At 38.9% G+C, this 15449-nt stretch overlaps 1 protein-coding gene across 8 annotated transcripts in view; it reads right to left on the bottom strand.

Moving 5' to 3' along the window:
- NCOA2 (nuclear receptor coactivator 2) overlaps nucleotides 1-15449 on the bottom strand; it is a 198610-nt gene that overhangs the window by 53318 nt on the left and 129843 nt on the right. For all 8 annotated transcript variants that reach the window (XM_083824146.1, XM_083824144.1, XM_083824148.1 and 5 more), the window contains one exon: nucleotides 5247-5350. In XM_083824146.1, the coding sequence (XP_083680272.1) occupies nucleotides 5247-5350 (104 nt within the window). The remainder of the gene's footprint in view (nucleotides 1-5246; nucleotides 5351-15449) is intronic.

Here is a 15449-nt window from a genome sequence, read left to right as displayed (position 1 = left end):
ACACTTCAGAAGTTATTTCTGAATCTTTCTGCATCCATTCCAGTTCTTATATTCTTGTCATAGCAAAGTCCACAATTCATATTGAACATCATATCTTACTTATATCAAACCAGTTTAAACGCACAGAAAGATGCACACCTTGCAAAATGATGAAATCCGTAGATGGAAACAAACATAAAAATCCAGCACCAACAACAATAACAGTAATAAATTTTGAAAAGGGAAGAGGCTGCTACCTATCTGCCTGCCTATGAAGCAGGAAACCTGGACTAGAAGGCAGTTCTGCTAAACACAGAGCCTGTTCACTCCTCCTTTCACCACAGGGAGACTGATCCTGGAGCCCAGGAAAACATTATAGGATTTCCTACAAGAAAGGCTCTCTCTGCATCCCCAGCAATGCATCTTGACCCCATGCAGCCAGGAATGTGAGAACCTCAGGGTTACAAAGGAGGGAGGGGAAAGGCAGCCCAGCCTGCCCTAAGGCTGAGGGCAGGCAGCAAGCAGGGCAGCAGCGAGGTGTGCAGAGGATCCTGCAGCTTTAGTCCCTGCTCACAGGGCTGTTTTCATTTCCTTATTTGACACCAGTTTAATTTCACCTTTTCATCTCAGCTCCATGGTATTCTAAAGGACTTACAACTTTTGCAAGGAAGTATTTAAATTAGGCATTTCTTAAATTATGCTGATGGTTTCCCCTATTATCTCTTATGACAGAGACAACACGGCTAAAGGATTCTTTCAGCTACCTGCTGTACGCTATCTGAAACCTAAGCCAAATATTACACTACTTCTACGTGATCAGCATAAAGTAAAAATCTGAGCATCAGTAAAACTTCTCATGCAAACTTTCTTTTTCTTAAGATGTAAGCATGATTGTGCAAGCTAGAAATATTTCAGAGTACATCCCTCTGTCTATATGTCATATGAGCAGATAAGGAGGATTTAAACTTAAAGCACCAAAGCTTTTGATCTAACCATTCAATTAAGAATTAACCCCTGCAGACTTCTGCAGCTTTGCCTGATTTATTCACCTCTCTCCAAAGGGTGGTGGGAAATCACTGAAACAGTTGTTAGTTTGCATTTCAGTCTCAAACCAGAACCTACTATATTGTGTCTCCAGGAACAGAGGCAAATCAGAAAAACTGGTAACACATGATTTAACAGATTTAAAAGCGAATGGATCCGTACTAAGCCTGAACTCAAACAGCTTTACAAGGAGAAGCTGCCACAGCAAGCATATACAGGCACGTGGCATTTTTTGATATGACCAAACTTGCGTTCAATGCGACTTACATGTTGGTGTTAACAGGCAGCTGTCAAGGACTCAGGCTACAGATACATATTAAAAATGCTGCGCACTACTGAGCAGTTGGCAGACCCAGACGGTGCAAAAGAGGAGGCCAAGCAGAGATGGTATTTCTCTCCTCGGCCACCTACCGGGGGCATAAAGAGAGGTTCACAGGGGAAGGACAAGACAGAACAGCCACAGGCTGCACCTCAGGAAACTTCATGGAGATCTACGTTTAAAAAAAAATTAAAAATCGCCATGAAGGTGGTCACATGTGGGAAGGGGCTGCCCAAAGAAGCTGTGAAATCTCCTCCCCTGGAGCCATTCAAAACGGGGCTGGCCTCAACCCCGGGCCACCTGCTCGGGACCTGCTCTGCGTGGGAGGTGGGACCCCGCAATCCCCAGGAGTCCTCCCCAGGCTAAATCAGGTACCTTTGCTGTTCCAGGGAGCAGTGGTGGACACACAGCGTTAAGAGCAGAGTGCCTGAGCTAATGATTGCCAAATGCTCTGTGCGCGCTGTTTGTAAATTACAAAATAATGAAAGCATAAATAAATGCACAAGAACATACTTTTCATGACTGCCTTTAAACAAAGATAATCTAGATCATTTTTCTCCTGTTAATTATCACAAATTCTAATCCCTGGCTTATCTTTTCTGTTTTTTCTTTTCTGTTTTTTCTGTCTTTTCTTTTCTGTTTTTTCTGTCTTTTCTTCTCTTTTCTTCTCTTTTCTTCTCTTTTCTTCTCTTCTCTTCTCTTCTCTTCTCTTCTCTTCTCTTCTCTTCTCTTCTCTTCTCTTCTCTTCTCTTCTCTTCTCTTCTCTTCTCTTCTCTTCTCTTCTCTTCTCTTCTCTTCTCTTCTCTTCTCTCCTCTTCTCTCCTCTTCTCTCCTCTTCTCCTCTTCTCTTCTCTTCTCTCTGTTTTCTGTTTTCTTCTCTTTCTCTTCTCTTCTCTTCTCTTCTCTTCTCTTCTCTTCTCTTCTCTTCTCTTCTCTTCTCTTCTCTTCTCTTCTCTTCTCTTCTCTTCTCTTCTCTTCTCCTCTCCTCTTTCCTCTTTCCTTCTTTTTCTTCCTTTCTCTCTCTCTTTCTTTCTCTCTCTCTTTCTTTCTTTCTTATCATTGCTTCTTTTTGTTTCTGGTCATTCTTGGTTCCTCCTGCTAATTAATTACTGTAGCAAGCTCTCCCCTTCCCATGTGCTTTCAGGACATCCATGCCATTTTCCTGGTGACTAGTATTTAGTTTAACTAAGAACAATTTACAAGATTCAATTAATTGAGGCTCTCAAGTTAATTTCTATCAGCATCTCTGCTATGGATTGCTGTGTTAAACTGCATTTCACCACTGCTTGAAGCCAATGTAAGCACAGCCTCTTTGGTTTAGTCCCCTCCACACCACAACAACTCCCTCTTCTCAGCAGCATTTCTGAGGATATAAAGAGCTAGACCAGGCAGATGAGCTGACCGAAAACTAATGTAAGAAAAAAAATGAGATGCTAGCCACATCAGTCACCCGAACTGGCCTGCTGTGGAACCACAGGGCTTTTAAAGCTGGCAGAAGGGTGTGGGTTTGGCTGAACCGTTCTGTTTGGCCACAGTCCACGCTTACATCAATTCAAAGGGATTGCAAAACCAAAGCCATAGCAGATGTTTATCGCAGTCCTAAGAAGACTTTCAAAGGCAGAGAGGGCAGGCAAGAGATTATCAGCGTTACTGGCATCCCACAATAATCTTCAGTTTTCCCTACTGTTTCCTACTACAGCAACTTAATTTGGCAAGGAATAGCTCTGGGCTGCTTCCTCACAGCTGCTTCTTGGGTTGACCACAGAAATGGTCATCTGAGCTTAGAGTAATACAGACAGAGGAACATGCCTTATAGGCCGGTCTCCCATTTCTTTCTATTCAGAGGCAAAAGCCATAATAAAATAGTATTTTAGGTAAGCAGAAGGCTTTTGAGCAAGTTAATGCACCAAGCCACTTAAATCTCTTAGAAGCTTCCACTTTTGCAATGATTTCTTAATTCTGTTCCCAGACGTATTCCACCACAATAAACAACTAGAACAATAATGAAGGCCTGCACACTTTTCCTCAGAGCTATTGGTACAATGGGGGAACAAATAATGGGCAACATGCTGAAAGAGAAAACAAGAACAGATATTATTTTTGATGATATATTGGAACAGAAAATAAATCTGTGTTCATTCTGAACTCTTGCCAGCTCTCTCTTGACTATTTCTTATGCTCCCTCTATATCTACTTTTCTGCTTTAACCATGAAATATGTTAAAATATTCCTCAGAGGCAGCTGCATGATGAATTTTACTCAGTTTCTTCAGCTGGAAACACTTGCTAGTTTGAGGATTCTTCAGTTTTATTCTTTAATAAAAACAGACAATTACGTTTCTAAACCAAATCAAGTCAGAAAGCGTTCATCAGCATTGCCATTTTTATTACTATTTGGCAATGTAAAAAGGGTAGATTTTTTAAGAGGTTGTATAAAGGGCTTTTGTAAAGATGAAATAACTTAATTGCATTTCCTTAAAGAGATAAAGACACAAAGAAAGTATCTGTAGTCTTTTCACAGTAAATTTGTACCAACTTTCAGTCCTTTTAAGTTTCTTGTTGCAAGAGGACCACAGTTTATTAATTTAGTTCCACAATCTTTCATTGTTAATATGCAATGCTATTCATTTCTTCCATACTGTGAAGGAAAAATAAACTAAATGGAATAACGGAACAGACTGGTGATTTTACATGTCATGTTTGCTGCGGTGGCTAATCATCCAAGACAAGCTAGGAATAAAAAATCTTATCCTTATTTTCCCTGTGACTAAAATAGGTCCTTACAATTAAATTAATAGGAACTAAAAGATAAGTTATAACATAGCTGTAAAAGAGGTGGATGTTTAACTTTGACAGCAAAAACAACAACATTCAATTCAGTGAGCATGTATAATAAATATTAAATTAAATCAATTAATTTGTTACCCCAGCTTTTCAAAGCAGAATGTTTTCACTCCAACCTGTCTAATCTTCCTTATGTTTAGTAGTATGCCTTTGGAGCCTTTATTTCATACATGGTACTTAAAATTATGTTTTCATCAATACTTAAAACTGATACAACATGCATCTTGTTACGGCAGCATTCCGAAATGACAGAATAGTTATGCTTCAGCCAACGTTAGTACCTTTAGCTAGATTTAGGGATTGTGTTTTATTTTGTCTGAAGCAACATTTATTCTTCCTTACAGGTAAAGCCCACTGCCAGAACAGGAATAAACAATTTGCAAGTGAGTTTATGCAGATAGAACAGTAGCGCCAAAGGACAGTAGCATACGACATCAGGATCCCAAATAAAATACCTACACAACATTACTATTACTGCATTTAGAAGCTAGGTTTTAATCATGCAGCCTTTCTGGATATCAGGATAACAGCTAGAATCAGGCAGAAACCTTAACTGAAAAAAATGAAATATGTATCTTGAAAAGCTCTGCTGGATTCCTTACATATTCTAGAGGGAAAAGAGTAAAGCTAGAAATGCTGAAATAATAAATCATTAAAACTGTATAGCAATGACACACAATTTTAAAGGAAGCATTATTCATGTGTGCACTACTGCATCTGTCAGTTAATTGTAAGGTACAGCAGCTCTTCCAAATCTGTCATGGTTTAACACAAATAAAACATGCACGTATAGACACACAAGACTGTGTAATAAAGCAGCTGAATTCTCTCTTCCTGTGTCTCTCTGTCTCCCCCCTCATCCCCCCTAAGATAAAGAGAGTTTCAACACCAAACCCAACAGAAATGTGCTGCCCACTCATAAATGCCATAATCCTAAATTGCCAGGGTGGCTTGTATTGCTTGACCATTCGCTTATAGAAACCTCCAACTGCACTTTTTCACTTCATTTCATCCATAGGGGCACAGAACTGGCTTAAATAAAGGAGTTTTGTGCTCTTCACCTCAAGCATCATTGGTCCAAGTGCGTCCTTGTCGATGACACTCTGACCCGTAGATGATACATCTGCCTTTTGCACTTCATCTTCATTAGCTGCTGCTGCTTTTTCTGCAGTAAAGAAAACTATGTATTAAATGACAGAGCAGTGCTCATTAAGTGACACAGTAAGAGATCACGGAGTATCGAGACTAGCTATGAAACAGTTACAGTGCAACAATACTGTAAATGAGATCAAAAAACCTCCCTTAATGACTCAACAGAAACATAACTAGTATATTTGCTTCTTGGTTGTGAAGTTTGAAGACACAAATGAAATCATTTCTGCTTTTTCTCTGCTAGACACTTTAATACACTACAAAACGTATCTCTGGACAAAGACAAGGGACTCCTTACAAAGGTGCGGTGAGTAATGGCCAGGATCAAGGTGTGTGAAGAGACTGAGCTAACAGAGCACGCAAAGCTCACAGCTGCACAACTTTTCCATGATCTCTGTATTTAAAAGGAAAAACACAAGCCCGCAATCTGCTTGAAACAGTACTGAGAAACAGTGGGCTCGTTTCTGTTCCAAGGCCTCTGGGAGCACATTTTTACTATCACATGATTTTCATACTGTCTTATTTACCAGTAAATAAGATCATACAGATTAAAATAATTTGATAGAAATAAATACACTAGAAATACTGATAACCCCTTCCTCTGCCACTTCAACTATCAGTAAATTAAAAGTACATACAGTTTCAAGTGCTGTGTTTGAAAATTACAGGCAAGAATGATTTAAGGTTTCTGGAGTTACATATTGCAATATATTATAGCAATAATATAATAATATAATATAATATAGTATCCCAGTATACACAACTCCAAAGGTAAGGGGCATTCACACATCCTGGAACTTTCAAATCAAGAGGGTTTACAATTCCTATCAGGTAATGGACTATATTATTTTTTCTATTCAGTGAATGATATTTGTGTTTAAGGAAGAACTAATGAAAATAATAATAACACTATATAAAATACATATTCTACATTTTAAGTTAATGAAACGAACAATTTTTTGTTACAAGTTCTATACACAGAGCAACATTCTTTAATTATTTTTCAAGTAAGTATGCAAATGTTGGGTCTATACTGCAATCTTTTTAAAAAAACTTTGAATATTACACAATAGATTATTTTAATAAACATGAAATCTCATTTCAATTATTATAACAGGAATTTGTTCCTTCTACAACGATAAATCAGAAGATGACTCATTGTAGGAATTAATGAAAGTACCACGTGCAGGTAGACCAACATGGTCTTGCAAATTCACTGTTAGTGAAAATTAAAGTATCAGTTGTAAAAATTAAAATGTACCCAAATGTACAGGATCTTCCACTGTCTGCAGATCTGCAATTCTGCAGTCAAATTTCCTCTGAACTCTTTCCTTGGTAGAGGTTATAAGGTCAATGATATTATACAGTGCTTAGACATAAAGCAAAGGAACTGCTTCTGAGAACCCCTGGGTGTTTTCCTATCTGTGGCCACCCGCTGGCAATGAGCCTTTGGTCACTTGGACTGTCTCATCCTTGATTTCTGGCATTTCTTGCTTTCACGAGAAAAGAGTCAGGAAAATCTTAGGTGCCTTCTTATAGTGTGTTCGTACATGATATGACACCATTGTGAATAATGACGAAACAAAACTGTTCTGGAAAGGGACTGTTAAGAGTATTGGATAGGTTAAATCATTTAGATTAAAATAATCTGATAGAAATAAATGCACTAGAAATATTGATAACCCCCTTTCCTCTGCCACTTAAACTCACCAGAATCTGTATTTCTGAGGACTGCAGTAGGCCTCCCCTCCCCACTCTATTCCACCCCCACCTTCTTTTTTCTTTTGGCAAACGGCAGAGATTAGGTGTAAGGAAAAAAAATAAGTAAAAAACAGTCCTTCACATATTACAGTGTAGCAGAGCTGGTACCACATGATGATACAGTACTGAAAACATAGTCTAAAAATTGTAAATGAATTCTAAAAATAGGGTTGAGCTTTTAATAAAGTCAGCAATGATACTCGTTTCCCATCTGTTCCTGGTATCATAAAGTGATCCCTGGTTTCACACTGCAAACTACTATAATGGGTACGGATACCATCTTCCTGCTTTCGTCCCCTCACTGCTGTAGCCAGTGATAGCATCTTGACTATCAGGGAACGTGGGATTACACTCCGTGCGCCAGAGCTGCAGGGACAGCAGATGCGCTACAGCGATGGCGTGCAAGCATGTTCACCGCATGACGTCCTGGTTTTATGGATTTACAAGGGCGACTTTTTCTGATTATTTCTCACATAATGCAGAAGATTTGCTGAAGATTTTTTTTTCAACTGTTACAGCCACGGAGTTCAGGCAAATCACCAATAACACATCGATATATCAAAAACCCCTCTCTCTCTAAAAAAAATAAAATAAAATAAACCAAGTGCTCTCTTTTATGCACAGAGATGCAAGGTTTTACTCATATAAAAATGAAAAAGGTTTTCATGACTATAATGGTAATTAACACAGAAACTGCAAGACCAGGTCAGACCAAGGATCCACCAAGCCTCATACCCAGTCTCTGAAAGCGGCTGCTTTCCCCTCCAGTTCCCCATTTCTTTGTTTTGACCTCTTGATCCCTGACCACTTCTGTTGTATCATCAGCTGTCCCTCAAAACCATTTGACTTCCCCATTTTCCTTTCCCTTCACCAGCCTTTTCCACAGAAGTCCCAACCCTAAATGATCAACAAACACACCACTTGCTATAGGAAATGCTACAACAAATGTAAAAATATGAAAATGCTATTTAGATATTATCTATTAGTGACAACGACAACACATACTCCATTACATTTGTTTAGGCATTACAGAAAGCATCATAAATCACAAGTGCTACCAAATGATGGACTTTATAATTGGATCTGTAACTTAATTGCGTAAGAAGTTAAGTGGCCAGAGAGCTTAGAATAGGCTACACATTCAGGCCACTGGTTCCTGTACATTTATTTAAGCAGCATTGTATAGGAAGCCATGGCCTCAGACAGCCTCATAAAAGCAGGTCCAGAGGTAACTTATGTTGATGTTATAAACTGCAGCTCCTGATAACGTTCAGCAGTGCAATAAATTAGCCAATTTTGACAGAAGTACAAAGCCCCTCTTGAAGACTCGATCAGCACGTACAGGAACAGTGCGTGCAAGGACTGTCAGCAGTGTGGCCCTGGTGGCAAGCACAAGGAAGAACTTGAAATGCAAATATTTTCTTCAGCAATACAGCACGTGGGGCTAATTGAGAACAAAAATTTATTGCAGGAAGGTTGGAAAAAAAATAAATGATGCATGAATTTCTAGCGCTGAATATACTCATGTATTTAGTCACAAGTTTGTATTTTTTGCTTTTCTCAACAGTTCTAGCTTCTGGAGTTAAGTAGCAGTGTAAAAATGTAAAATTTGCTTTTCCTATTTTTACTTCTATCTTTTCTAGGTTCACTGGGGGCCCTACAAACAAATCAAAAGCGCAGAAAGTTTATTATTTCTGCACTAGATGAATGATTTTTGAATGCTAGGGGTTAGGAAAATAGCTGCAGAGGCCCAACCTTGCAAAGCCTCTTGGAAACCCTTTTTCCAGCTCCATGGGGATTGGTGGCATTACCCTGCGACTAGCCCTGGCCTCTATTTTTCCACTGCAGCCACGTAACGTGGAGAATGGGAGCTGGTTCCCTGATCGGGCACTGTCTGGCCATGCTGCCTGCTGCACCAGCTCTGCCCCTGTTGTAAAACACCGGGAAAACATTACCAGGCATCCCAGGAGCAAGGCAGCACAACAGAGTGGAGATTCGGTATGGAAAGAAATACAGCCTTAATGTCGGTAGAGGAAGAGAGAGGGGCAGCAAGGGGCTCCTCTGCAAAGGGACTTCTCTGCTGGAGGTTGAGCTGCAGCACCCACCCCGAGGGTTTCAGCAGAGAGGAAGTGTAAATTAGAAACAGGATCCATCCTTATGAATGCCGCTACCAGGGATCGAGTGTGTTTTATCTAAATTACAGCCGAATAAACTTCACGCACATGAAATAATTATTAGCTCCGCTCAGTTAAGAATTTAGCCTAGAGAGCAAAAGAAATTTAAATAAAATAGAAGTACCCTTGAGAGAGATACTACAAAGAATATATACATCCAATTATGTAGCATTTTAGTGATGTGTGTAATTTAGACTTTAAACTGTGGATATGTTTACAATTGTATAAGTAGTAATATACTAAAATATGTATTAATATCTTCAATTGGATATTTTCCTAGTTTTTTTATTTTCTGTGTTATTATAGAGAAGGAAGATGTGAAAAAAAATCCAAAACCTTCACAAACATTTTCTGGCAAATTTATCAGCGGGAATGCCTGAAGCCTTATTTGAATCTCCTTCCAGATTCTGAAAGCAAACCTTTGTGAAATCACATTAGTTTAACAGAAATTCCTAACTCGGTGAAAGAGAAGCCAAAAGCAATAGTTTGAAATCTCCTGCTACATGTAAACTTAGGAAGCCTTCCTCATTTACTATCGTTCGGTTGCCTCCCAGCTGAGGCTCTCAGCTCTGTCTGCATTTCTGACAGCAGACTCTGAAGTGCTACTGATGGGCATCACCTCCTCTTGGTTGTGTTTCAAACCCTCCCTTCCTACAGGTGGGTAATCAGGCATGGCAGAACTACCCAAAAAGTTCTCTTTGTCTTTATCCATGCCCTGCTCCAACTTCCTTAATGAAACCAGCCACAGAAATATTTCCCCCTTGACACTCTGCAAAACCAAAACTCATTTTCAAAGTAAGAACAAAACTGTAGCCCCTTTAAGTACTGTGAAAAGACGAAGCGTACTCTGAAAGAGAGAATTTGCATCTACACATATTTGTCAGAGGAGAAACACTTCAGGTTCTTCACAGAACAAGAGGAGCAAAAGTGAAATGTCAGTGAAACATTGGAGAGGGCAGGACCCATGTTCTACAAACTGCTGAGGAAAGAGGTGAAGAGAAAAAAAAATGGAGTGGGCAGAAGCAAATTTATTATCCAATACTGTTTAAAACAGGTTTTCTCAGATGCCTCATATAATTCATGTTCTTCATAATTTTCTGGAATTACTATTGAAATGTCATACCCATCTAAAATTATATACTCTCCCTTTATAGTAATAGGTAAAAAATATAAGCAAAGAGATTTATTATAAGGGGTACTATAAAGTTCAGATCTGCACATTAGAAAATCACATGAATGAAAAAAGACCCTTATAATTTACAACGGTAACAGCAGCATCACTTGAAAGTGACTGTGTATGCTATATAATGTTTAAACATGCAATTAAATTTTACAGTGCGACTCTCTTGAAAACAACTCATCTTCGCCATTTTTTCTATGCATTAGCCAACTACTTTTGCCTCGCCTCATTCATGTTTGTGAACAGGTTTAGGCTGTGTGATCCTCCTGACCTCTCCTGAGCTGCTGGCAAAAACAAAATGCAAACAATCATGGAAACTGTAAAAGTATATAACTGGCCAAAGACAAAGTCAGATACAGTATTAAAAAGTAATGTTAAAATAAGAAAGAAAGAATAATACTTGGGCAAACTGCTAAGTTTTAGTTGATGTTAACTTTGTAAATATTAGATTTAATAATGTCTATGATGATTGCTAAGAAATAATATTGACGGTGGTTGTGGACAGTCGGTTTTCCACAGGAATAGGGCTATACAAAAGTGAAAAAAACACAAACACACACACACAAAGAACAAAAACAACAAACAAACAAAGAAAAGCAAGCTTGTATTTGGTAACGTGAGTGGTTTTGGATCATGACACGTGATGAAGCAAAGCAATGAAGGACGTGTAAGTTATTCTGATGCTTGGTTAACCACAGGGAAAGCAGCTCTGCCTCATAGCTGTGCAATTCACGCTGCTGCAGCCCATGGCTCACAAGGCACTCAATATCTGCGTGCACATTTCTTAGCTGGTTCCCATTGCCTCAACACAAGTTGTTTTTTCTTCCTAAAACCAAGCCATTTTTCAAAAGACCACTGTCTAAGAAACAGCAACTATTTCAGTAATCAATTTTAAGACCAGCTTATCCTATGCCTATGAATAAAGTTAGCTACTATTTTAGGGAAGTGATTATGCAGTGAGGTTGCTCTTTCATCACACAGCACACATCTGTCCAGAGCAAAGCCGCCATTAGACTCCCGAATACATTTTTCACTCTGAAACTATAGATCAAGTCTTACAGGAAAAACTATGCAACATCTCAGGAAGGTTTTAGGAGGTAAAACAAGGGAGAATTATGCATCTGCACCAAACTAAAATTAGAAAAGCTGCCATATGGCTCTGTGAAGCCAGCAGCACGTTCTTATTCATTAGGAAGCATTCTGCTAACATAAAAACACAAGGCCTTCCTGTGCTCTCCAAATGTGTTTATCTTTTCAACATTAATGCACGATATATCATCAGGCTGCTGAAATCTCCTGCAGTGCATATTAAAAAAGCACAGCTGCACTTTTTCTCAGCACATTTATTCAGCGCGAGCCATCTAAGAGCAGAGCTTTGCCCAGATCCCCGACACACAGCCCTCTTGTTACAGCGGGGCTCGGCTCCCCTTCGCGTGGACGGGGTCCAGCCCAGCGTGCCTCCCTGGGCCCCAGTCGTCACACCCACAGGGTTGAGCCTCACGGTTCCTACCGCTGGTGGAAGCAGGCTTACATGGCAAATGACCCTGCGGATTAAGCTGGAAGAGGCTGGGAAGCTGTAAGCTCAATTACTCGCTCAGGAGTAATAGCACTTACAGCGCCGTGCCTTGCCCTTTGCAGGATTTGCTGCAGACACCTGCCCTGTGTTCCCGTGGCAAAGAAGCATCAGGAAGACGCTGGCTCTGAGGAAAGCTTTGTGTTCCCTCAAAAACACCAAATATAGGAAAACGTTCCTGAAGCTTTTTAAGCTTTGAGTGAAGTCCGATCTTAGAAAACTTAGAAACAGCAGCCAGTGCCACAACACTGCCACAACACCAAAAGTAAATTAAGGACTGAAAAAGCACGATGGATTTAGGATTAGAAACAAACTGAACTAATAACATAGAAAGTCAGTAAGTTTCCTTTCTGCTGATAATTTTGACCATTCTCTATCATTCTTTTTTGTTCAAATCAGCATTTTTTTTTCACCCTGTACAACTTCCATTGGAAGTGCTGTCTGTGAAATAATCCCCCTCAGCTCAGTTAAACTTGGAGGTATTCAGGACATCAAGGACAAAAATCATGAAATTCAACTCACCAAGAACAATACTTAACTACTGGACAGAAAGAAGCCAAGTACCTCTGTATGTATTTTTGCTGAATACTTTAACGTGTATTTTACTACAATTGCTTTTTTCTTCTCTTCATTATTCTCAATCTGTCTCATTTATTTTCTGCCATCCCCTTACGATCCCTTTTTTCTCTCATTATTACAAAACTTAACGGACTACTTCTTGCAATTTGAAGAAAAAGAAAAAAAAAAAAAGCAGAAAAGCTTTTTTGCAATTCCAGGCATTACCTTGCAAGAGTAACTTGGTCCCCTGTCCACCCATCCAGGCAGGTGCGATTTGCTGGGGCAGCAGTTGCAGCGTCCCCCGGCTCTGCAGCCGGCTGCTGTGGTTGGGACACCGCAGTGCCACGCTCCCAGCACAGTGCTCGCTCTATTCAGAGCACTGAGCCTGAGTCTCACCCTCTATAAATACACTTAAATACCTTCTCTGAAGATCACTAACTCTTTGATTTAACAGCAAATACCATAAGTGACATTTTTTACAGAAATAGCATTATTTGCAAAAATACGCACCTACTATTCCCACGTTTGTCCACTGTTTAATGCAGCAACAAGGATTATTAAAAATCTGGGATGATCAGGAGGTCACTGGTTTCAGTTAAGTGCTTCCAGGATTGGGAACTGAAGTAAAACCCAGAATTACAACCCACTTGCTGCTGCTAAAAGTGGAGTTGAAGAATAAACAGTCACAGCCAGGACCCCAAATCCTCAATGATTTGCTCCATCCCCAACACACAATAAAAATACAAAAGAACACAGCAAGTAAAATAATTTCGCTGCTGAAATTATTTCTAGTAAGCTTATTTATCAGTAAAGACACAGAAAGACAAAAGTCATCCTGCTATTTCCGTGAAATCTAAACCAAGCCTTAAAGTAGCCCTGGATTCAGAAGCTATTTCTCACCCAGCACCTCATTTTAAACTGTGATGATGTTTCAAACTACCACACGGTGAGTGGAAAGTTGTTTTGTTTTTCATAAATATCTCTTGAATGTGGAATTAAGCTTCCATCACAACCTTCGTCTGGATCTGCTGCAACATTGACCTTTTCCACTAAGTTTAAAAAAAAAAAAAAGGGAATGCAACAGGATGCAGCTTTACTCTGCAGAATTTTCAGACAGTTCTTAGCTTATTAAAATATTTGTGTACTTTCTATATATGCTTTTAAATAACATCAAAAGGGTGTGCTTCACTCGCAAACTGACAAATCAAATGTGTGTGTGTGTATTCCTATGTTTTTAAGCAACTCTTTTCTCCAAAAAGACCACTAACACTAACCTTCCAGCGCGTACTGTGTATCCAGAGAAAGAGCATAAATAAATTAATCATCAAAGGTGTTGCCTGCCCAGGAGACTTCCCTATCAAAAGGCCAAAATCCAGGATACTGCTGAGGATTTATAATTTTTACTGGTTTAAAATGCTGTTTTAATTTTTTTTTTCCCTGAATTTACACTTCCTAGGAACATGAAGTAACTAGTGTAGGCTTGGATCCCTGATTGTTTGTGATGCAACTTTTGAATATTTTAGAAATGCCTAGAATACAGCACTTAGACAACTAAGGACTACACATCGTAGCCCAAGTACATTGGCCATTAGTGCCTTACACCAAAGTACCCTCGCTTTAATCAGTCACTGATGAACTCTAGAATCAGATAAGCAGATTCAAATACAAGTAGCCGTAGTTGTATACATAGACAAACACATATATTCAGGAAACACTTTTGTCTCTTAGTATTTAGCTACTTCAAAACACTCATCTAAACTACTCGCCTGTACATACTAACAAATGCTGTGCATCCATCAATGTTGACTTATAATCTGTTACATTAATACGGATTAATTTCAAAAGAAAAGGCCTAGCCAAATGACCTATGCACTGAAATATCGGATACAAATATTTGGCATCACCCAGTTTAACAGAGTAATTATTTTCTTTGGTATACACTGAATTAGGACAGAAAATGTTACTGTACTTTTTGGCATTAAATTTTTTGTAAGGCTAGTTATTTACTTAATGAATAACCTCATCTTGTTTTGATAATTCATCTCTAAAAACAGTATTAATATGAAATATCTAAATGGTGGGAGCCCAATGTTCTTTAACATTTTGGCTGAGCTGATGTTTTGAAAGACAAGAAATATGGCAGGATCTGCAAATTTAGTTCAAAACAGGGCTCCATCGCTGTCTCAGAAACAATGTATTGCTTTCACAAAAGTTAACAGCCCTCCACTTAGCTATTGGAAACATAAAAACCACAGGCAAGATTTTGAAAACAGATATTCAAGGGTTAACACTCTTTAGACTAGAATATGCAGATATAATTGCCAAGCTAATTAAACCTATAGGTTTTCAAAACTTAGGCCAAAATAGCATACTGTTAAGGAATACTAATCTAGCCAGACTCCATTTCTCGAAGCCTTATTCTTACGTACTCAACCAACTGTTAAAAGGAAACAGATGACTCCCTTTCTTTGAATGCCACATCACCATGATTACAAAATATCTTCTTTATTTTAGGATGCTGATGATAAATCTTTGTGACATACCAGATCATTCGCAGTGACATGTAAAGAGTTTTTTGCTTTTATAAATTGCCATAGATGACTGCAAAAGTTTTCAAGAGACCCAATATGGCGCACCGAAAAAAAATATGAAGGATCTTGGGCTCCCTGTGATCTTTGTGAGGGAAAAAGTTTCTGTAATGAAGTGTAGGCCAAAATGGAGCACAGATAATTGAAGACAGCTAAGGAAGAACAGAAACAAGTTTAATTTAATGTGCCCATGCTAACATGGAGAACAAGGCTCCTACTGCTTCTAATAGTACAGATTATAGGAGATAAATCTTTTATGAAAAAGCTCTAAATCATTA

The sequence above is a fragment of the Anser anser genome, assembly GCF_964211835.1.
Source record: "Anser anser genome assembly, chromosome: 2".
NCBI lineage: Eukaryota > Metazoa > Chordata > Aves > Anseriformes > Anatidae > Anser > Anser anser.
Note: the sequence above shows the minus strand (reverse complement) of the source record. Positions and strands in the feature narration are given on the sequence as shown.